This window comes from Prionailurus bengalensis, chromosome C1 (assembly GCF_016509475.1).
Source record: "Prionailurus bengalensis isolate Pbe53 chromosome C1, Fcat_Pben_1.1_paternal_pri, whole genome shotgun sequence".
NCBI classification, from domain to species: domain Eukaryota; kingdom Metazoa; phylum Chordata; class Mammalia; order Carnivora; family Felidae; genus Prionailurus; species Prionailurus bengalensis.
In genome coordinates this window covers 92289492-92312992 of record NC_057345.1, presented here as the reverse complement: position 1 = coordinate 92312992, position 23501 = coordinate 92289492, and the positions used below count along the sequence as shown (strand labels likewise).

Sequence of the window (23501 nt, the reverse complement as noted above, 5' to 3'; positions counted from 1 at the left end):
TAAAATAATATGTGTACAAGGATATGTGTTGAGGATTGGTACTAAGTGAAAAAGTTGGAAATAGGTTAAATTAATTGTGCCATCTCTGTGCAATGGAGTATTATGCAGTCAGTAAGCATGGAAATAAATGTAGATGTGTATATCATGTTGGACTTTTTCTGTTTACTACATTCTCAAGTTATATCAGTCATAAAATCATATTTTTAGTAACATTAATGATAGAAAGTTTCAGTAGCTACACAGATAGGCCACATAGAAATGGAATGGATCTCATTTTTTACCTTGTTTTCTCAGAGGTCCATACCTTAGTCTCCAGCCTTTATGGGGCTCTGTGATGCTGTCTCTCTCCCTCTGTTGCTTCTATTTTTCTGTGTCCAACTCACATTCAGGTTTTAAGACGAGGATATAAGCACATTTTACAGAACTGATCAGCAGTAACTAGGCAGCCCCTTCCCTGGATACAAAGCCTAATGACCTCAGGGAGGATACCCTGTGTACCCTTTTTTGGAAATGGGCTGTGACTTTGGCAGCTTCCTACAGAAGTAATCTCTAGGCTGGGTACATGTTCAACACCTTGCAGTTTGCTCTACATGATTCATCTTTCCATCTTAATATTTATTTTATGTCATTATATGTAAACAGATTTTGAAATAAATAGCCTGATTCTATTTTGATGTATTTATGCATATTTGATTCTGAAAGCATATATATTAGAAGGTTTTTCTTTCCTTCTTAATTATTCTTATCTATATTTTCAAATTTTTTGCAGTGAACTTCATATAAGAGCATAATCAAATGTGCCGGAATTTATTTAAAAAAAAAGTATTTTGAAACTTTAGCATTTCTCACATTTTAATTTACTTGAAAAATGTAGCTTCTTTAAATGTCTTAAGTATTCAATTAATCCATAAGGCAGTGTGAAAATCTGCTTTTCAGTATATTAAATATAGTTATCACTTAGTGCTCATTTATTATTTTGTTGGATCCTCTTATTTTTGTGAAATGTGACATGCTGGCTGCATGTAAAGAAAGTAAAACTTTTGGCATGAAAGTATAATTATGCCTGTGTTAGACATGCACTCAGGCATTATGTGGGTGTTATGAAAAAGCTCATAGTACAGTAGGCAAAAAAAAAGAAAGTCAATGGCTAGGAATTAGGGGATAAATGAAAGTGCTTTTCTTTTAATAGGGGACAAAGAGAACATCCTACTCTTCCTAAGGTCTGGGTTTCCTCCTTTGTCCAATAAATGAAAATAAAATACACAACATAAATATCTTGTCCAAGTAGAGAAGTCTGTGAGAATCAATCATATATTGAGGGCATGATATGTTGGTCTTCTAATAATTTTTCTCTATATTTGGTGAGCTGAGTCACGTGAAGATGACTGTTACCAAACTATCTGTCAGTCAGATCAGATTCCATAGGTGAAAAGAGATGGTGCTGAACACAGGGGCACTTGGGTGGCTGCCTGTTCTCTCAACTGGGGAGCTGCAGTGGCCGCATTGTGGTGAGCCTGCAGGTAAGTGGTGTGTGGCACATCAGATGGGCACCTTAGCATGTCCACAGCTGCTCACGTGACTGCGATGACCACTGGTAATTGCTCCAGATAATTTGGGGTAGCAGGTGTCACAGCCTTCCTGGGGGATTCCCTGGGCAGCCACGGGACAGTCACTTTGGGAGACCCCCAGGATGTTGTGTTGCACATGGTGACTGACCTGACTACTTTGGTGGCAGCTGAGCTCATGCATTTAGTGAGAAGTAAATGCCTAGCCTAGCTGTTGATAATTTCACCCTTTTCTCCCTTCTCCCTCTCTCCTAGGCCCTTCCCAACAGAAGAAAGTGTTAATGATGAAGACATTTACAAAGGCCTTCCTGATTTAATAGAGTATGTTGGGCATCTTCAGCAAAATTAAACCACTGCCAGTTTTTGCATTCTTGGTGGATTTTAACGATGGATGTTAAAATAGCTTTCAGAAGTGGAAAAGTGGCTTAATGATTAAGACGTGTAAGAATTCACCTCAAACTAGTGATGGAAAGCTTCACGAGAGAATGTACTTTGTAGTTCCTATGGCGCGCCCGACACCGTGCCAGTCCTTAAGACAAGTAAAGAAAACAGACTGCAATGAAGTCGAATTTGGAAGTTTCTCAAAGGCGTACTAGAGGTGGTGGGTAAAACTGGGGTGGACAATTAAGGAACAAGGACAAAGAAACAGGATCTACTAGAATTGTAGGGCAGATAGTGCGTGCTTTGTCTGTTCAAGGAAGGGCGAGATTAGTGTGGGCTGGAGTTATTTAGGGAGTTTCATTAGATGGTGTTTGTTCTGCACAGAGAATCCTTTTGGGTTTTATTATTTAATAGTCAGGAAAGGCAAAGGCCTTTGCACCTGATTATCTTCTGCTGATTGAGTGACTTGTGCAGATTACAAATAAATATAAGACATGATCCCCACCCCTCAAGGAACTAATGACAAAGACCAGGCTTGTTTGCAAAGAATTATAATAAGAAATATATTATGCTCCAGGAGGGATTCAGGTTCTGTGGAAATTCATCCATTCATCCATCCTAATAAACTAGCACTCCAACCTTGTTCTTGCTGTAGGACCTTTGCACTTGCTCCTTCTGCCCTTATGGCTGACCTGTCACCTTTCCCATTTTTGCTCGGATGTCTCTCCAGAGAGAGGCCTTCCTGACAACTGCATCTGAAATTGCTGTGGGCCCTTTACCTAGCTATGTGGTTTTAAGGCAATCGCTACTGCCTGAGACCATCTTTGTTTGCTTCATTTGTTGTCCACGTCCTCGTTCGAAGGTCAACTTGGTGAGATCAGGGACTTAACCTTGTTCTTGGCTGTCGTCCTAGAACTTTACACAGCATCTGGTGAATAGTAGGTCCTCGATAAATATTTGTGTTCTGAATGACTAAGCAGAATTGCATTAAGCATCTACTGTTTCAGCATTATGCTTCAGGCCCGAGCTGTTTAGTTGTATAAATAAGAGCTTATTGAGAGCCCATAACCATGTTCCATGCATTATTTTGTGGTATACACACACGATGAGGTTGTTCCTAGTATCCCAATTTATGAAGGAGAAAACTGAATTGTGGAAAGCTAAGAAACTTGTGGAAGGTCATAGCTAGTAAATTTTAGTCTTTGGATTTGAACCCAAACAGTTCTTACTCCAGAGCTGAGGCTCTTCCTCATGGCAGTGACCCCAGGAAGCACCTTGAATTGCCCATCTGGGAACTTCCTGTAGAAGAGCAGAGGACAGTGCTGACAGGAGACTCTGGGATGGCTGCTGAGCTGCTCTTCCCAGAATAGGTTTCACTTGCATGGGCCTTGAAGTCTTATATTTTAAATGTGAATTAAGGATAGTTTCTTATCTCTTGTTAACACCTCTAAGAACTCACGGATCTTGAGCAAGATTGATGCTGATCATCTCATTGAATTGGCTACAGTCTTCATAAAGTGACTGTAAGGTTACTGGTATTATGACCAAATCCTCTGAAATGTTAGGAAGATTATATTATTTCTAGAGCTATTATGATGTTCTTTTTTGAGTCCTGCCAATTGTTGTTTACAGCTACTAATTTTCCTAGCTTTTCCCCATCTTTTTGTGTGGATGTCAGGATAAACCCTGTGAGGGTGCATCCCTAGCTAAGTTTGGAGAAACCTGGGCTCCTGATCCAGCTGCTCTGAGATAGCAGCTTATGTTCTGTGAGATGCAGCCTGCTTCAACTTTCCATCTGGTGGTAGAAGGTCTAAATATGGTTATTCCTGCAGGTGCTTGCTTTTGAGTTTGCTATGACACCTTGATTTTCAGTCTTAGCTTTGTTAAGATCTCTATGGCTCATATCCTTAACTCTGACTTTTGGGGTGAGTCACCCCAAGGGAAGCCCCTGGAACAAACACTGCAGTGGGAATCATTCTCTTCTCACCTGGAGAGAAACAGACACAGGCTGGAATGGAGGTGTGAGGTGGCTAGGCAGCACAGTGTCTTTGCTTTTTCTACCTTGATGATCAGGGTGTCACTCTCGCCCATATATAAATGGCCTGGACATGGGAGAAGTAACATAGATTATTGTTGAATTGTTGACCACTGGAAGAATCACAGGTGTCCTTTCCCACTCCCCCCAGCTTCATTTTATACAGGTCAGGAATTATTGACCAGACTGTTAGCAGGAAAAGCTCCCTTAGTATGGGATTGAATGTAAAAAAAAAAAAACAAACCCAAAGCATTCTAGCCCAATCTTGAGAGTGTGTGTGGGTGCATTTGCATGCACACACATGCATGTGTGTCACTCCTACGATTCTTTAAAAATTGTTCTCCAGTTTTATTGAGAAATAATTGAACTACATCCTTGTGTAAGTTTAAGGAGTACAGTATATAGTTTTATTTACATATATCATGAAATGATTGCCACAGTAGGGTCAGCTAACACCTATCAACTTACATAGACACAATTGAAAGAAAAAAGGTAAAAAAAAAAATTGTCCTTGTGATGAGAACTCTTTTTTTTTTTATTTTATTTTTTTATTTTTTTAACGTTTATTTATTTTTGAGACAGAGACAGAGCATGAGCAGGGAAGGGACAGAGAGAGAGGGAGACACAGAATCTGAAATGGGCTCCAGGCTCTGAGCTGTCAGCACAGAGCCTGACGCGGGGCTCGAACTCACGGACCGTGAGATCATGACCTGAGCTGAAGTCGGCCGCTTAACCGACTGAGCCACCCAGGCACCCCGTGATGAGAACTCTTAAGGTTTACTCTCCTAACAACTTTTCTGTATACCATGCAGCAGTGTTAGCTGTAGTCATCATGCCGAACATTCCATCCCTAGTACTTATTTACCTTATTGCTGGAACATTATACCTTTTAATCACTTTCCTCCAATTATCCCTCACCCCTGCTTCCACTTCTGATCCCCACCAAGTCTGATCTCCTCTCTTTTTCTATGACAGTTTTTTTTTTTGGTTTCTTTTTGTTTTTGTTTTGGATTCCACACAGGAGTGAGATCACACAGTGTTTGGCTTTCTCTGTCTTACTTATTTCATTCAGCATAATTCTCTCATGGTCCATCCATGTTACTTTAAGTGGTAGAATTTCCTCATTTTTTATGCTGAATATTACAGTGTGTGTATGTATATATGTGTGTGTATACATATATATATACGTATATATACAGATTTTTATATATACTTATATATGTGTGTATATGTATATATATGTGGATGATATGTACATATACATATATATACAAATTTATGTATATACATATACATATATATGTGTGTGTATATATATGTACACACACACACACACACACACCACACTTCCTAATCCATTCATCAATCAGTGGACACTTAGGTTGTTCCCATATCCTAGTTATTCTAAATAATGCTGCACATGAAGGTGCAGATACCATTATGAGCTAGTGTTTTTGTTTCCTTTGGATATATCCCAGAAGTGGAATTGCTGGATCATATTGTATTTCTATTTTTAATTTTTTGAAGAACTTCCATACCGTTTTCCACAGTGACTGCACCAATTTACAGTCCCACCAACAGGGCATGAGGGTTTCTTTTCTGCATATCCATGCCAGCATTTATCTCTTTTCTTTTGCTGATGGCCATTCTAACAGGCATGAGGTGGTATCATGTTGTGGTTTTAAGTTGCATTTTCTTAATGTCTAGTGATGTTGAGCATCTTTTCATGTATCTCTTGGCCCTTCATATATCTTCTTTGGAGAAATGTCTAGTCCTATCCTTTGCCTATTTTTTAATTGGGTTATTTTGTTGTTGTTCTTGAGTTGTATGGATTGCTTATCAGATAGATGGTTTGTAAATATTTTTGTCCTACTCCATAGGTTGTCTTTTCACTTTGTTGATGGTTTCTTTTGCTGTGCAGAAGCTTTCTAGTTTGATGCAGTCCCTCTTGTTTATTTTTAGATCTTGTTGCTTGTGCTTTAGGTGTCCTATCTCCTACAATTCTTAAAGAAAAATCTGTGTGTATTCATACAGTATGTGCCTCTACGCTCACTGGAAAAAGTCAAAAGCAACACTTAAACAAGATGAGGTGTTTTTGGGGGGGGGGGCGGGAGGTGGTCAAAGGCAGCAGAGCTGGGATTAGGAGCAACAGAGAAATGGATTTCACAGCCTATCTTCTTGTTGAACAGGTCCTCTTTGATGCAGAGCCTCTTCCTTCATTTCCTAGCTCCCTCATAGATTCCTCAAACCTTCCTATCCTTTGCATTATAGAAAGTGTTCAGACCGGTTGAACTCTCCCCTGTTATCTGTGACTTAACATCTGCCCAGTTTTACAAAGTAGGAAGCTAAGTGGCATCCTCCACTCCTTTCCCCCCTCTCTCTAATTCTGACTGGTCGCCAAGTCTGGTTGACTGCACCTGATGCAGTCTCTTTCTCTCTCTCCGCATATGCCTTTACTCACTCTAGTTATGGCTCTCACTATCTCTTACCCACAGGGTTTCATTTCGGGGCTTATTGTCTTCTTGCTCCCTCCACTCTACTGCTGTATAGAGCTTCCTCTTGTACCTCCTCTTGTATCCCAAATGCCCAGGTAAGGTTGAGGTTACAGGGTGTACTGCCTTTCTCAGGTTGGTTTTAGCTCGTCCCTTTGGGGGTCACATTCACCTACCTGAATGAGATGCCACTCATGATGTTGCCAGGCTCTTCATAGCTTTTGCCTTTGCACATGTTGGTGTCCTTTTCTGGAATGTCCTTCTCCTCACTGAGTATGTGTCACCTCTGAAGGCAGAAACTGTGTCTGCCTAGTGTACAACCATATCTCCTGGAAGATGGTAGTATTTATTTAGCAAATACCTATTAAATAAATAAATACATTCAAGATCCAGTTCAGATGTAACATCTGTTGTGAAGCCTTCCCGGACTTCTTTAGTCAGAGTTAGTCTTTCCCTTACTCCTACATTCTGCATTCATCTGCTCTGTTGTACTTCTAGAATTATGTGTTCACATGCTGTTACCTACACTAGACTATGGGAGAGTCCTCAGATCTTCTTGATCTATGCATTCTTAGCACTGAAGAGTCTGGACCTCAGTAGGTTCTTAGAAAATGTCTGTGGAGTGAATGGTTGGGTAGACCGCTAACTCTAGAACAAATTTTTCTGAGAGCAGACTTCTCTGACATATTTGTTACTACCAGATAAGTCTCCCTTAAGGCGCCTTTCTTTCTTCTGAACGTTTGAAACAGTTCATTCCTATCAAATGCTTCCAAATAATCCTTCATGACAACGTAGACAACCTTGTGATTGAACCTATTTTGAAAAATGCTCCCAAGTCGTAGAGTGACATTTACAGTTACAGTGTTCTTATTTTTGTACATATAAATTTTATACTGTTCTATCTGCATAGGCCCAAGATAGGTGCTAAGGGCTGGCAGTATTGAAGGAGTTGATTTTTTTTTTTTTCAGAGAAAGGTTAATGCTTCTTTCTAACATGTCTAAATGTATTAATCTCAATTCTTTGGGATTATTAGTGAATAGAAGCTATATATAGAAGTCTTGAACTGAAAGGAAAAACTTGAGTAGTAATAAAACATGTGATAGGTGCAACCAGCTATTTCTACTTTGAGTGAATGGGTTTACAATATCATATGAAGGATTTAGGAAAGATACATCAGTCAGTTACTGTGTAAGTGCCACGGAAGCTTTAAAAATTGGGATGTTTTTCAACTATGAGGAGATCAGCTGATTTCAAATGCCTTGTGGCCTTGGAACCATTTTTTTTACATAGAAAACAGGCAAATAAAACAGATAATGGTAGGATCTGGAGGGATCTGTACATACTCTCTAAGTAGACCGGATGGAGCGTGGTTGGAAAGCCACTGCATTAGATACTGGCAATAATAACCCTGCAGAAACTGATGCTTTTCTTCTTATTTTTTTTTAAGTTTATTATTTTGGAAGGGGGAAGAGAACAAGTGTGAGAGGGGTAGAGAGAGAGAATCCCAAGCAGGCTCTGCGCTGACAGTGCAGAGCCCAACACGGGGCTTGATCTCAAGAACTGTCAGATCGTGACCTGAGCTGAAATCAAGAGTTAGTTGCTTAACCGACTGAACCACCTAGGCGTTCTGAAACTGATGCTTTTAAAAGACTATTTATAAACTATGAGATTGTCCCCAGCACCCTTGTGTTCCCCATGTTGTACCCCTTAATATATATGATCAACCTCAGGCCTTGAAATAGGAAAAATGTGGGCCATATGATAGAGTAATGAAAACATTTAGAATGTAAGACTAAGTTTTAAATCTGGATCTGCCATGGACAAGCTGTGTTTCCACGGGCAAGTTAAATAACCCTCAGTTCTCTCAGCTTCCTTATCTCTATAAGGGATCAAATAGTAATGCCTGATAGCACAGGTAGTGAATACTGGGCTTGGGCCAGCTACATGAAGTCGTGTGTGCAGAGTGATCATTTATGTGCTTGTACATGGTAAATACCCAGTGAATGTTAGCTGTCACTGCCATCCTGGGTGGATTCTGTTGTTTGGCATTGTTCTCATTAGGAGGGAAAGAGCCGTAATGTAAAGCCTTTTGACTCTTTCCATGAATTATGTTTTATTTCCTCTCTGGGTTTTCTACTAGACTCTTATGTAGCTGTTGCATTTACTGCATAAGAGAAAATGACCTGAGTATCCTACCCTTTGTTGTAGTGAAACCCATGTGGAAGATGAAGAAGGTCTCTACGACTGTGTTTATGGGGAAGACGAAGGTGGAGAAGTCTATGAGGACTTAATGAAGGCAGAGGAAGCACATCAAGCCGTAGGATCTCACTTGCCTTATTGTTAAAGTTACTTTGAGTATTTTATTAGGAAAATGATTCCTTGTAAGACTAATTAATATAAATATTTGTGTAACTTCTGCTAGAACAGGCTTTTGTTTTCTTTTTACCTTTGCTAGCTTTTAACTACATAATCATGATTTACTGCATTTGGAGACACATACACCCAGCATTTTATAGTTCACAACAACCAGAGGGAATCTCTGGTCTAGTCCTTGAATTCTACTTGTCAGGAATTCAAGGAAGGAAGGAAAGTCTGAGAGAGAAATGCCACCCAGCTAAATAGTGCCAGAGTGGCAGTAGAACATAATTTCAGGGAATTGTGAAAGGATTCTTCTTATCATGAAAGGAAATCTTCTCTTACAAAGCAGTTTAATCTTCTTTAAATTTGATGTGGCATAAAATATATGTTAAAGAATATTTCTTCATATTTGTTCGGGGGTTGATAAGAGGTATTTTTTACTTTTGTTTCATTATAGGTTTCCTAGTATTTTTACTGTTTTATAAATTTAGTTTCAGATATTGTCATAGTCAGTATGCACGCACAGAGGTTAATCTACCACAAAAATATCTAAAACATTCAGAAAGAATTACTCTGAATTATTTTCTCACCTATAATTTGAAACAAAAAAAATGGTCAGTCGTGTAGGCTTTTATTAATCTTTAAAAAAATTTTTTTAATGTTTATTTATTTTTGAGAGAGAGAGAGACAGAGCATGAACAGGGGAGGAGCAGAGAGAGAGGGAGACACAGAGTCCAAAGCAGGTTCCAGGCTCTGAGCTGTTAGCACAGAGCCTGATGTGGGGCTCAAACCCACGAACCACGAGATCATGACCTGAGCCGAAGTCGGACGCTTAACTGACTGAGCCACCAAGGCACCCCATTATTAATCTTTTTTTTATACAAAACCCTTTCCTCATCAGCTAGGTGGTAGTATGGGATTTTTTAGTGTTGTGATGAATTTCCTCAGCTCTCTTTGTAGTCTTGGCTTTAATAAAAGGCTGGTGGGTTGTCCAGTGCCCCAGATAGGGAGAGTAGCTTCTGTGGGATGGACACAAGTTACCTGGCCTGTATTTGGTAGTGAATGAGCTTTAACCCACTGTGTGAGCTGACAGGCTGCCTGTGGCAGTATTTTGACTATTTTGACTATTTTTTGACTATTGACAGGGTATCATCTGTATCTCCTAATATAATTATCATCTGCTCGGGGTACCAGCAAAGTCTTGAGTGTGTCTCCCAAGGACAGTCTTCATTCAGCTGACAGTGCTGGGTTGTTTTTATGGGGCAGGGTTCACAGCAGTGATAATTTAAATGCATGGGGCCCTTCTTGTGTACTCAGGGTGCTAAAGGTGCTCTACCAGGATAGCTCATTTACAGCTCCTTGGGGTTGGAACTGTAGTTCTCACTGTTTAGTGGAGGAGAAGACTGAGACATGGAGAAAATAGGTAACTTATTCACAAGAACCAGCGAATTACAGAAAAACTGGTACTTGAGCCCAGTTCTACCTGAGGCCCACACCTTCCATCTTAATATTATGCTCTGCTACCTCCAGTCTTAACACCTAGTGGAAGAGCCAAACACGAGAGTGTTAATTCTTCACAAAAAGTATTTTAAGATTTTTATTTATCAAATGTCCTTTTGATATTTTGCAAGTATTTCTACAGCACTTGTAAAGTACGCTGTACGTTAAGAACACTAGATGACACCATGGGTGATGTTTCCAGAATGAATAACATTTATAATGAAAGAGATTTTTTTCAGTATAAAGAGGGTGTATCCTCAGAAGTTTATTTTTAATTATTTAAACCTTTTTCATTTACATTGTTCAAAATTTTAAGAACAGATACTTCTTAAATGCCATAAATAGATCTTTTGGTTGTGTTTTATTAAAATGGAAAGCTTAAGAAAATCAGTAGTTTTGAGTTCTTTCTATGTACTACCAGAGAGATTAATTAATACATGTGTTTGATTAAATAATTTTTTTGATAACTCTAATTGCAGAAATGTCCAGAAAATGACATACGAAGTTGCTGCCTAGCAGAAATTAAGCAGACAGAAGAAAAATACACAGAAACGTTGGAGTCAATAGAAAAAGTAAGTTATCAGGTATTATTTTTGATGTCCAAATAGTGCATTTTATAGTTAATATATGAGACTCAGTGTGTCTTCTGTATGCTTTCTAATTTTCAGTAAAACAAGCAGACTTATTCCACAACTAGTTACTGATTTCTTAGTATCTGAATGGCACTGTGCTAGGCACTGAGTATATAGCAATAGACACAACAAAACTCTTGTTCTCATGACACTTTCTGTCTCATAGGAGGGTTTATAATTTAAGCAAGTAAGTGGGCCAGGTGGTGATAAATTCTCTGAAGAAAAACCAGTCAGGGAAAGAGGACAGAGAGTGATGTGGGTGGGCTGGTATTATTTTATGTAAAGCAGTAATGGAAGGCCTCTTTAGTAAGATCACATTTTAGCAGACAGCTGAGGAAATTGAGGGAGCAAGCCATGCCAACATCCCAGAGATGACGGTTCCTGGGAGAAAGGCCCTCAGATGAGACAGTGTTCAGTGTGGTTTCAAGGAGTAGCAGTAGTCCAGGTGTCTGAAGCAGCGTGAGTGAAGAGAAGCAGGGAGAGCAAAGAGCTGGTGAGCTACTGCATCGTGTTGGGGGGCACAGAGAACACCTCAGTCAAAGCTGGAGTGTGTGAGTAGAAGTGACATGATCTAATGTAAGTTTCTTCACAGCGTATTCTGACTTTTTGGGAGAAAAGTTAGAAGGATATTGCAATAATCAGATTTATAGAACATGGCAGTATTTGTAGAGCTGGTAGGGAATGGTCAGATTCTGAATACATTTTGAAAGTAGAGCTGAGCAGATTAGATGATAAATTAGGTGAAGGATATATGGGAAAGGGAGCAATCAAGAACGCTAGGCTTATAGCATGAATAGTTGTTGTGTGAGTAGTAAAGATGGTTACTGAGCTGAGGAGGACAGGTCTGGGAATCACGAGTCTGTTGGGACATTCTACATTTGCAATATCTATTAGCTTCCAAGGGGCTGTGTTGAGGAGGGAGTTAGATACATGAGGCTGGCATTAAGGGGAGAGGTTGACAAATAGATGGGGCCATTATCATTACACAATGGCTTATAAGGTCAGTGGTACTGGATGAATTCACCTAGGGAATGAATGTTGATGAAGGAGAGATTTGAGGCCACCTCTGGCAAGTTCTACATTTAGAGGTTAAGAAAATGAGAATAAGGAGATAGTTCTGGATGTTTAGGAAAAGAGCTGAAGGTTTTGCAGAGTTGTTTAGGAGAGAGGGGGAATAAATGGACTAGGGAAATGTAGGATTATGCATTATCACAGGCTCAATTGAAAATTAGACTATTGGTTTAGTTCATATTTAACTTCTTAGGTACAGGCACAACATATATGGCAAGCTAGATTTAACAAGGGTTTTTGTTCTTCCAGAAAAGCATGCTGGAAGAAGAAAGGGTAAGGGAAGTGATTCTCATGATGGTTTATGGAGTGTAAACTTGGTGGGGAGGAAGTGAGGACATGAGAGATATAGAATGATCAGTGGATTGGCAGACCGGTGGGGTTAAAGAATTCTTTAAAGGAATGAGCTATAAAGGTAGGAGGTAGTGATCAGAGAGTTGATTACTTAAAATTAATGCTATAGAGACTATGTAGTTGTTGATAATGAGAAGGTCTTGGAATATGACCTCCAGAGTAGAGAGCCGAGCACAAGATTACCGGCAGTCAAGGATCTCAAAGGCCAGGCTATTGGAAGGATGATCTGCACAGATACTGAGATTGCCAAGAACAGACATGGGAGTCATAATGGAAAGAGATATGGTAGGCCAGGAACTAACATTCTCAAGGAATGAAGGGGAAGATCAAGGCATTTGAGAGTATTTTGTATCAGTCCTGTATCTCCAAAATACTGCCTTTTTTTTTTTTGGCCAATTCAGCCAAAAGTGTTCTTTTTTTTTATTATTACTTTCAGGAGTAGTCATTGTCTAAACCTTTTATTTTATACTTTAAATGAATTAACTTATGTTTATGTCTTTATATGTCTGTTTAAGTATAAAATCTTTAAGATAGAGAAAATAGTTTCTGCTTTTTTCTTGGTATTCATTATACAGATAAACAATAGACTTTCAATAAATATTGATCATTTGTTAATGAAAAACTATTATATAGATTAGGATAAATTGTGCTTAATTGTTATTTCTCTGTCCTATCCTTGTAGTATTTCATGGCACCGCTAAAAAGATTTCTGACAGCAGCAGAATTTGATTCAGTATTCATCAACATTCCTGTAAGTAAAAATAGACTAGCTAAAATTGTGGTATATTATTATAAAATCTCAATCATCTTATGGGTTCTAGATTCCTATTTTAATATTCTCCTGTATTCTTTAAGGATTTTAACTATCTTGGGGCACCTGGGTGGCTAAGTTGGTTGATTGTCCAACTCTGGATTTTGGCTCAGGTCATGATGTCATGGTTCGTGGGTTCGAGCCCTGCATCGGATTCCACGCTGGGTGTGAGGCCTGTTTGAGATATTCTCAATCCCTCTCTCTGCCCCTCCCCAGCTTGCTCTCTCTTTTTCAAAGTAAATAAACTTTTTAAAAAGTAAATTAAAAAAAAACTTTTTAAATAAAAGAATTTTAACTCTTTTTTGCCTCTTGAGTTCTTATATCCTTATTTTCTAGAAATAAGGGATTTACCATATCTTCAACCAAAGTCAGTCAGAATGTAAGCGGAAAACATTTGGATAAGATTCATGAAATTATCCTTAACTGCTTGTCAAGAAGAGGTAGTCTTAGTTAAATAATCCCTGGTGCCACTGTCTCTTTGCCTTGTGGGAGCCCTCTTCGGTCCCACTCTTTGCTCTATTCTGCCAGCCCCTCAACCCTATCCTGTACACACTGTCCTGAGGGCATCCGTTTCCTCCACTTTCTTGCCTCTACTCTGATTTCAGTTGTACTAACCTTAATTCCCATTTCTGAAATACACTACTTCCTTATGACTTAAAAATCCATTTTAGTGGTTATTTGTAAGTGTTTTTCTTCACATTTATGTGAGCATTTTGGGTTTCAGAGCACCTTACAATGATCTTATGATCCTTAGAGTATAGTTATGCAGAAGCATTGAAACAGACCAAATACTATGCCAACCGAGGTCATGCTAGGCAACATTCAAGTTCTTAAACCTTTAAAACTGGCTCGGATTTTAATATATAGCTTGTGTATACTATATATAAGCTTTTATGCATAAGCTTGCTTGTCTTACCTGCAAGTTTCCTGCTATTTTGGTTCTGTTGCATTCAGTGTTGATGTGTATCAATCACGTAGCTGGTTGTTGTCCTTGTCCCCAATTATGGCCAGATGAAGACATTCTCATTGATTTGTAGCATAGCAGGAAGAACAAGGTCACAATATGAAATGAACGTTTAGCATAAAACAAACTGCACGTTCCAGGAAGATGAGCATCTTGAACCACCTTAATACGGTTACTGTAACTTAGGACTTCTTTGACAGTCCTTAATCTTATGGCTTTTCCATGCTCTTCAGCAAAATGGCAGGGCCAGCATATTCCTGTTTCCTTTCCATCCTACTAAGGAAAGGGCATGCTGTGAAGTTGGTGTGTGCACCAAGGTACAGGGAAGAGCTAATGCGAGAATTGGCACCTTGATTAGAATTTCCTCATTTTCTGGCTATGACGTGTATTTACTGCCTGACGGAAAATTACTTGCTTATCAGGAAAAAGGTAAAATTCTGACTTCTGAGATGCTCTAGTAAACTGCCTAGTACAATTTATCTGCTCTTTATTTATGCCATTAGTAGTCTAGTTTCAAGTAATTTAGTGTGATTATTGTTAGCTTAGCACCAGGACACCACTAATTGACCAAAGTACAGCTCTACATTTTTATGTCCCAAGGACATGAATCATTACTTTATCCCGTCAATAAAACATTAAGCACTTGGATAGTTTTATTTAAAAAGTTAAAGTGACTATAATGAAAATGAGCTGTACATATTTTTATACAAGGAATAAATTACCCTTTAATAAGTAGTGAGATAATTTTTTTTTCCCCAAACAGGACAGTGACAGTTCAAGTCAGATCTGAAATTGCTGTTTCCCATGCACTTGGCTTGTCTGTCTCTCTCTCCTCTTCTGTCCCCTTCTCTTTCCTTCCCTTCACCTCTCTCTCCTCCCTTCTTCCCCTCTACTTCCTTTTCTCTTTATCATCCCTAGTAGCAGGTTTAGAGTTTGAGGGCATTAGCATTTCCTTGAATGACAAGTCTAGCAACAGTAAGGATTTTAGGTTTGGGGTGATTTATTTTTGGTCCTATTTTCTAATTTCCTTTAACATTTTTTTCCTTAAGGAACTTGTAAAAGTTCATCGGAACCTAATGCAAGAGATTCATGATTCCATTGTAAATAAAAATGACCAGAACTTGTATCAAGTTTTCATTAACTACAAGGAAAGGTAACTTTTAAATTTTAAATTTTGTGGCTATCAGTTTGTGATTATAGTGAGGGTTAGAATTAAAATTCCTCTGGGAAGCACCTTGGTGGCTCAAGAGTCAGTTAAACATCTGACTCTTGATATAAACTCGGGTCTTGATCTCAGGGTCATGAGTTGGACACATTGGGCATGAAGCCTACTTAAAAAAATAAAATAAAATTGCTCATAAATAGCTATTTCTACTGTCCATTAAGTTACTACCTGGGCAGTAACTAGAACATAGGACAGTTAATCTCAGGGTGGTAGTTCGAGTTCTATATGTGGATCAGAAAAAAGGAAGGGGGAAAGAAAAGGATCCAGATGTTTGCCTTGCAAATCAGAAGTTCACATTATCGACCTTTTACCTCTGAGTTCTGTAGTTTTCAGGAAGTCATTTTAATTCTCTGGCCTCCTTTGCTCCATCTGTAAATGTTAGGGGTAGATTAGCAGGTGCCTAGTGCTTATTCCAACTCTCATATTTTATAATTCTCCATTTGGGATTATTAGGTTCACGGCTGAAGGCAGTTTCCCTTTCTAAAAACAAAAACAAAAACAAAAAAAAACCTCTTCTGAACAACTCACGTTAATAAAAGTACCAAGGAATTTCACTTAAAATATCATTCTCTCTCTTAAAATTAAGCACTGTAGTTCCTACTACTAAGAAGTGGCTAATGAATTGCTTTGCATCAACAACAGTTAAACATGAACTTATGAGTAGTTTTCTTTTTCCCCAATGGAGAGTTAAAAGAAACGATAAATTACCCAACCTCTCTGCAAACTGCCTATATTACTGAGGAGCTACGGTTCCTGAAGCAGGCTCAGACTCCATGTAGTACAAGGTACCTTCTACCCAGCACACTTCAGGTCACTCCTTCAATCACAATTTTCAGATAATGTGTTTTCCTTAATTAAAAAGTAGGAAAGATTAGGTTTATTGATGAGTGGAGTCATGACTAGTGAGGACAATAAAATTGTCTGAGTTAAATTTTTCTGAGTATAGGTAAACAGTAGAACATTCATCTTTAGTAGGAACATAAACAGAAATTTTTAATTTTGTTTTTGTGATATTCATGTGTACTTACCATAAACAGTTATCAAGCTGGTTTGTAAAATCTACCTGCTGAAAAAATGTATGGGAAATTAATCCCATTCAAATTTAGAAATAAAAATTAGTCCTTTTAATAGCATATTATGAGTCTATGTGTGATTTGTGTTAAAAAGAAACAAGAAATCAGAGGCTCAGAGAGACAAGTAATTTGCCTAGGGTCACCTAGCTAGAGATGCAGGACAAGTAAGATTTGCTTTGATTCTCCCTAACTGTGGTTTTAAATAGATGATGGTAATTCTGCCTCTTCCCCTTCTACTTTATTTCTTTTGTCCTACAAATTTCTCCTCTTCTTCCCTTTCAGGTTGGTTATATATGGGCAGTACTGTAGTGGAGTGGAGTTGGCCATCTCTAGTTTAGACAACATTTCTAAGACAAAAGAAGATGTAAAACTGAAATTAGAGGTACTGTTTATTTTTTGTTAGCTTATGAAATAAAATAAGATAAACCTAAAAGCAAGGGGAGGGGAGTGGGGAATGGGCAAAATGGGTGAGGGGGAGAAGGATTTATAGGCTTCTAGTTACAGAAAAAATAATTCCTGGAAATAAAAGGCACAGCATAAGAAATACAGTGAGTGATATTGTAATAGCAATGTAACGAGGCAGAGGGTAAGTACACTTGTGAACATAGCATCATGTAAAAACTTGTCAAATCACTAAGTTGTACACCTGAAACTTATGTAAAGCTATATGTCCACTATACTCAAAAAAAGAATAAGAAAAAATAGATCTACTTCTTTGCAAGATTAGTGCAATAGTACATTTTTCCATGTATTCTAAACATAATTTTATGTCAGTTTTATAAAATACTTAATAGCTCTATGAAATAATATGATAGTAATAATATAATAGTAAAATCTGAGACTCTGGCTTTGTGTTTTACATGCATTATGTCATTAGGTCCTCATGACTCTATGAGATATGTACAATTAATTTTCTTCTCTTACAGATGAGAAACCTGAGGTTCAGAGAGAGATTATAAGTAATTTGCTCAGGGTCACCTAGGTAGAAAGAAGTACAGGATAAGTAAGATATATGTGAGATAATGTACATGCAGATGAAAAATGTTTATTAAAAACGTAAGACATTTAGGATAAGGTGTATAAGAAGGGTATGGATATTGCCCATAAGAAGAAAGGACAGACACAAATAAGATTAAGTTGTATGTGACAAGCAGTAATCTATAACGCTCCATGAGTGAGATTGAGTGATCACCTCAGCACAGGTAGAATGTGGAAGATTTCTCTGAAGAGGTAGTATTTGATTTAGGTCCCCAAGGGAATGGGAGGAGTCTTGACAGGTGAGATTCCCTGGAGAGTATTCTGACCAGATAAGCATGACTGACCAGATGAATCTGGAAAAGTCTGAAAAATGGAGAGTAGGCCAGAATAAACAGAGCACATGGAACAATGGAAAATAAATCTGGAAATGGTGGTCAGTTTTTTTTTTTTTACATCATTTTTCTATCTCATAGGAGTTTGCAATTTTAGGGACCTTTTGAAAAAGATGTGTTAAGTGAGTAATTTTCTCAAATAGATTATCCATATATTTGAATTTTCTTAAATGTTGAGTACAAACGTACAGTCAACTCTTAAATGGCTGTGTTTGCCTTACTTGACACTGTAGTGTCCCTTTTTGCTGTCTTTGCTCAGGTCAGGCGATGAAGGGAAAAAAAATGAGGCAGATGGTTTTCCAATTAGAACTCCTTCATTGTTTTAGCATATTTGGTATGATTTTATAACTTTCACAAAGGGGAACTAGTGGTTAGAAAGTTTACACATCAGCAGGCTACCAGGTAACTGTCCTCTCTGCCATGGATCATTTTTCCTTAGCTCTTATAAGCCTTTGATGATGTGGACCTTATGTCTGCTGGTGGCTTGAATCACCACTAAATAACATCCTGATAACCCTGTTGGTGCAAAAGGTTCCTGCTCCTCTTGGGAGAATAGAGCCTTAGAAGCATAGAGCTATAAAGTACCTTGACTCCAATTAAATTATGATGGTAAGATAAAACTCTACAACTTACACAACTAGTTCGTAACAGAGCTACCATTAGAACAGATGCCATCAGTTCTACCATTAGAACTTTATATATATATATAAAGTTCTGGCTCCAGAAGAGAGTATACAAGTTGTTAGTCATACTCCCATTGTACTCTCAGTATTGTTTGGATATTCTTCTCCCTTCTTTCAGAGTCACTGTCAAAGTCCTGCCCTATGACACATGACGTACTCTGGGCCTCTAGGAACATATTTTCTATGGTCATTATCCATCTGAGGGAGAGAGAGAACCTCAGGCTGAGTTTGAAAAGCTCAGGGGGAGGGGCTGCTGGCTGCCCGTTTTTTGCCTGAAAAGGTACTACTACTGACTAGTGGCCTGATTGGCAAGTATTTAATCCGACACTGTGGCACCTCAACAGATACTCTTTGCTGGGACTGTCCTCTGCAACTCCTGGTATGATAAAGGGGAAGCTGCCTTATTCTTGGTGTCTCTGCTTCCTTTGTGTCTTCAGTTTGTGGTGATTTTTGCTCCTGTCGGTCTTTGTCTTTTTCTTCTCTACTTTGGAACCAAGATAACATAGGGCGAACAGTAACAGAATCTCTTTATCTTGTTCTCTAAGCTGGCTCATCCCGATTCCACTTATTTTCTTCTCAGTTAAAATTGGAGTTTGGTTAAGCATGTCGCCGGATGTATTGGAAGACTCTATTCTACCCTTTATTTACTTTCAATACTAATAAGCATTTTACACCTCAAACTTAGACCCCCAGTTGTAGGAAATGCCTGCAATGTTAGTTTCTTTACTTCCTGAGCCTGTAACTTAGAACTTCAAGGAACTTAATTATTTCCCCAACAGTTTTAAACTAACTTCCATAACATAACAAAGCAAAATTTAAATGTATGACATTTCTGTTCCTAACACTGTTAAGATGGCATATATATGCACGAAGTGTAAGATACAACCTCAGTTCTAAGGAGCTTGAAATGCAGCTGGGGCGATGAGAGTCATTCATTACAATAATCTTAACAGTTTAACCTCCTATTTGAGACCCATGATCCAGAACTCTCTATAATCTGTAGAAGCAAGAAATCAGTTGAAATAGTTATTCTTCCAGTGAACTGCAGCAATTGACAAGACATGAGCTAACATGTCCCGATGTGTCCCCAGTTCTTGCTTAAGACCTGTAGTCAAATACTCATTAAGTCACTATGGTCATTAGAGTTAATGGTGTTTACTTTATAGCTCCTGATAATATATCCTTCCATGTGCCAGAAAAGTTAAGTGTGGGCAAAGGGGAAACAAACCATGAACAAAGCAGTGTTTTCTTGAATGCAACTCTTTATGAACTGGAAAATTCCTTGGTTTGGGATGTACAATTGTCTGAGGAGTTTGGATTTAGTTTCTCACTAATAATAATAATTTTATGGAACTTTATTGTTTTAAGACTACATCACAAATATGTGAGAAACAGTAAAATCAGAAAAGCAACTTGTTCAAGGTCACACAGCCAAGAGTTGCCTAACTTTGAGTTCAGGCTTCAGTACTTCAAATTCAAAGTACTTTCCTTAAAGTTATAGTTAATGTCAGAAGAGTGAACACAAGTCAGTACTATTTTTAGATCAACTTTAAAGAAAGAAGAGTGTGAGATGAAAAAAAAAAAAACTAAGATTTGAGGCTTTTGAAAGTTTGAATTCAATAATAGGTTTATACTTTAGCAAATTTTTAGACTCAATCATTCCATTTCCTTCAGTTTAATAAATATTTATTAAGCAAGCACTAGATTCTTAAAGCTGTAAAAGACAGAATATATTGGGGAAGATAGTATGTACAACAATCATTAAAATGTCCACAAGGTACAGAGAGCACAATTTTGATTGGGATTATTACAAAAGGCTTAGATGTATAGTTCTTGAAGAGGATGATTAATTTTGTTGGAAACTGGACAAAGCACATGGCGGTTGGAGAGAAGAGAATGAACAAAGTCATGGCCATGGCGAAGGCACATGGCTAGTTTGATAAGTAGGGACTTGTTCTTGATGCCAGGCCCGCAGCCTAGCTGGGGGTGGTTGGTGGAAGGTAGAGCTATAAAGGTAAGTAGAGGAAGACCCTAGAGGGCCACTAGGAAAAATAATTTTCATTGCATAAAATAGTTGTACTTAATGATTCATTTTAGGGTTGAAATGCTACAAGGATTATTTGTTGTTGTTGTTGTTTGTTTTTTAATTAGATACTTTCTATTTTTTAGAAAGGATTATTAATAAAAGCAACAAAATATTTATTATATAATAACAGTTTTGTTTATGGCCTCTGCATCTTTTAATGTTGGCTTTATGACTCCCTTTGATAAAGCAAAGTTTTCTTAAAAAGTTTTTAAAAAACATTTCATTAGGAATGTTCCAAAAGAGCAAATAATGGAAAATTCACTCTTCGAGATTTGCTTGTGGTTCCTATGCAACGGGTTTTAAAGTATCACCTTCTTCTCCAGGTATGTAACTTAAAACTGTTTTGTTTATTCATTTAACCAAATATTCATAAAGCACCAATTATGCTCCAGATACTCCATGTTTGGGGCCATATCCCCCTATGATTTTCAATGATTAGTATAGCTAAGTGGGAAATAACAGAACAGCTGGAAACTTTTTCTTCCTTTAGCAAAGATTCATTTGTTATCTTCCACAAAGTCATATTTTGTGTCCTTCAAACAGAACTGGCCCCCAAAGAATTAGGGGGAAAAAAAGGCAAAATGTAAAGATCCCTTTAACCTAGTCTTTGGTTAGCTATGATCATTTATTAGAATCTCACTGTTGTAATACACTTGAATTTTGGCAGGTTAAGTGTTTTGGACTTTTTGCCTTATAACCATAAACTGAAGAGAATTGTGTCACCTTCTTTGTTGCTTTCTGCTAGGGTAAATTATAATAAGACTACATTTATTTTGAAGTGATTCTTTTTATAACCACGAAGCTTATGGTTTCCACAGTTAGTCCTCTAATGAGGGTGGAGAGTCTTATAAATTTAATTTGATAGCTGTACCAGGAGGCTCATTAGTTCTGCTCCAAGGAAATGTCTCACAGTATTAGTCTGTCAACTCTGCTGATGCTTGCAAAATGTCATTTTAAAAAGATCTACTACCTGTATGTGAAATATAATTTTGAGTCTGCCGTGCTTTATACATCTTGTATATTAAATTTCTTGATCTGTAGTTGCAAAATTATTAGTCATCTCTATTTTTGTTCTACTGAGAAATCAGAAGAATTCAAGCCCTGATTATTTCTTTAAAATACATTAAAACATTTATGAGACCTAAACTCAAAGCAACTTAATCAAATTGGATTTTATGAAAAAATAATAAGGAAGACTTAAGCAATCGGTTTCTGAGACATCATGGAACTAAAAAACATGTCCAAAATAAGCTAATAATTTATTTTGTAACTTTGGTATTGTCAAATAGCAAATGAAGAATTTAAAAGGTGCAGTTTTCAAGAAACACCTATCTTGGTCATTTATAAAGTTTTAGACTTACAGAAGTATAAAATATGGCAATACCTTTTTGAAATTCAGACTTTTGCCTTGATTTCTCTTGGATTGTTTTCTATTTTAAATTTCAAAAGAATGTTTAGTTCTATGATGAATTTTTTTAAATAGGAAAATTTTTATTTGGGATACCATATGAAGTTAAAAATTCTACAAATGTTTTTCCATCTTGATAGTGTACAATGTATTTATCTAATGTTTAGAAATTTGTTGAATGTGATATTAATTTGAACATTTCCTACTTACTGCTATACTTTAGTGGGGAAATAATTTTTGAAATGCTTTATGATTTGAAATTACATATTTATAAAATCAGAATGAAAGTGGACAATTTGCAACTTTGAGAATAATTTACACTCATTATTTGATAAAGGAAAAACAAAAATCAGAGTGAAAGAATATTACTTGGACAACCTTATACTTAACAGATCTGATGTCTGTAGGTCCTCTTTATAACTAGAAACATTATTGGCATTGAAGTCAGCAAAAATTTCTGAGTGGCTCCCTGTTTGACAGACAGGATTAGGCATTCATGATATTAAACAGCACCCCCTCCCCCTGTGCACTGATAAAGCTCACTGTTTAGGTAGGGAAAATGAAGTGTAAGCTGCCAGGTACCTTATGATATGATAGGTACGAAGAAAGTATGGAGGTAGTACAAATAAAGGTCTAGTTAACTATGCCTGGGGAGGATGGGGACTTGTAGAGACCTCTGTCATAGAAAGCTTCGCTGTACAGTGATTCTTGATCTGGCTGTGCAGGGAACAGTAAGAGTTCCTTTAGGCGCATCAGAGAGGAATGGCTTTCTAAGGAGAGCAAAACCACATGCTTAATGGGATCAGCCGTTAGAATGTATTTTGAGAATTGCAGTTAATTTAGTATGGATAGAATATAGGTGGTTTGGGTGGAGTTGTTGGGGTGGGAAAGAAAAGTTGGGAGAGGTTGGCAGAATTCAGACCATGAAGGGTCTAAGAGGTGTAGTTAACAACCTGAAGCTTTTGCAGGCATTACAGAAGTCTAAAGAGGGTAGAGACAGGATCTGATTTATATATTAGAAAACTAGCTTTGATGTCAGTAGAGTAAATAGCTTGTAGTCCAGAGAGGCTACACGTCAGAAGATTAATCAGAAGCTGATTTATAATGACCCATGTGAAAAGAGTAAGGACTTGCACCAATGTAGTGGCAGTGAGGATGGTTTCCAGGGAAAAGATAAAAGTCTGTATCAGCAGAACATAGTATGAGAGAGGGGTGCCTGGGACACTTTATAGGTTTTGGCTTAAGTGATTCTACTGATGAAGGTGCCTCATTCAACAGAATGTAAACAGGAACCAGAAGAGAGTTGTGGGTGAAGGTGCCCTAAGTTGGGAGTTGTTGGGTTAGATGGGCTTGTGAGATAACCAGGTAGAACTATGTAGGTGGACGGAAGAGTCTGGAACTCAGGCATGAATTCTGGGTTGAGCACATTCCTTTGAGAGTGATTGTCTTATTAGTGAGTGTGTTGACATTATGGTGACGGTTGTGATAGAATTTG

General features: G+C 37.8%; 1 protein-coding gene across 1 annotated transcript in view; it reads left to right on the top strand.

Annotated features, from left to right (window-relative positions):
• Positions 1-23501, top strand: part of VAV3 (vav guanine nucleotide exchange factor 3) — a 353794-nt gene that overhangs the window by 161871 nt on the left and 168422 nt on the right. Inside the window, exons 4-10 of the mRNA XM_043575717.1 lie at positions 1821-1886; positions 8683-8791; positions 10812-10904; positions 13069-13137; positions 15211-15314; positions 16742-16841; positions 20826-20921. Coding sequence (XP_043431652.1) covers positions 1821-1886; positions 8683-8791; positions 10812-10904; positions 13069-13137; positions 15211-15314; positions 16742-16841; positions 20826-20921 — 637 coding nt within the window. The remainder of the gene's footprint in view (positions 1-1820; positions 1887-8682; positions 8792-10811; positions 10905-13068; positions 13138-15210; positions 15315-16741; positions 16842-20825; positions 20922-23501) is intronic.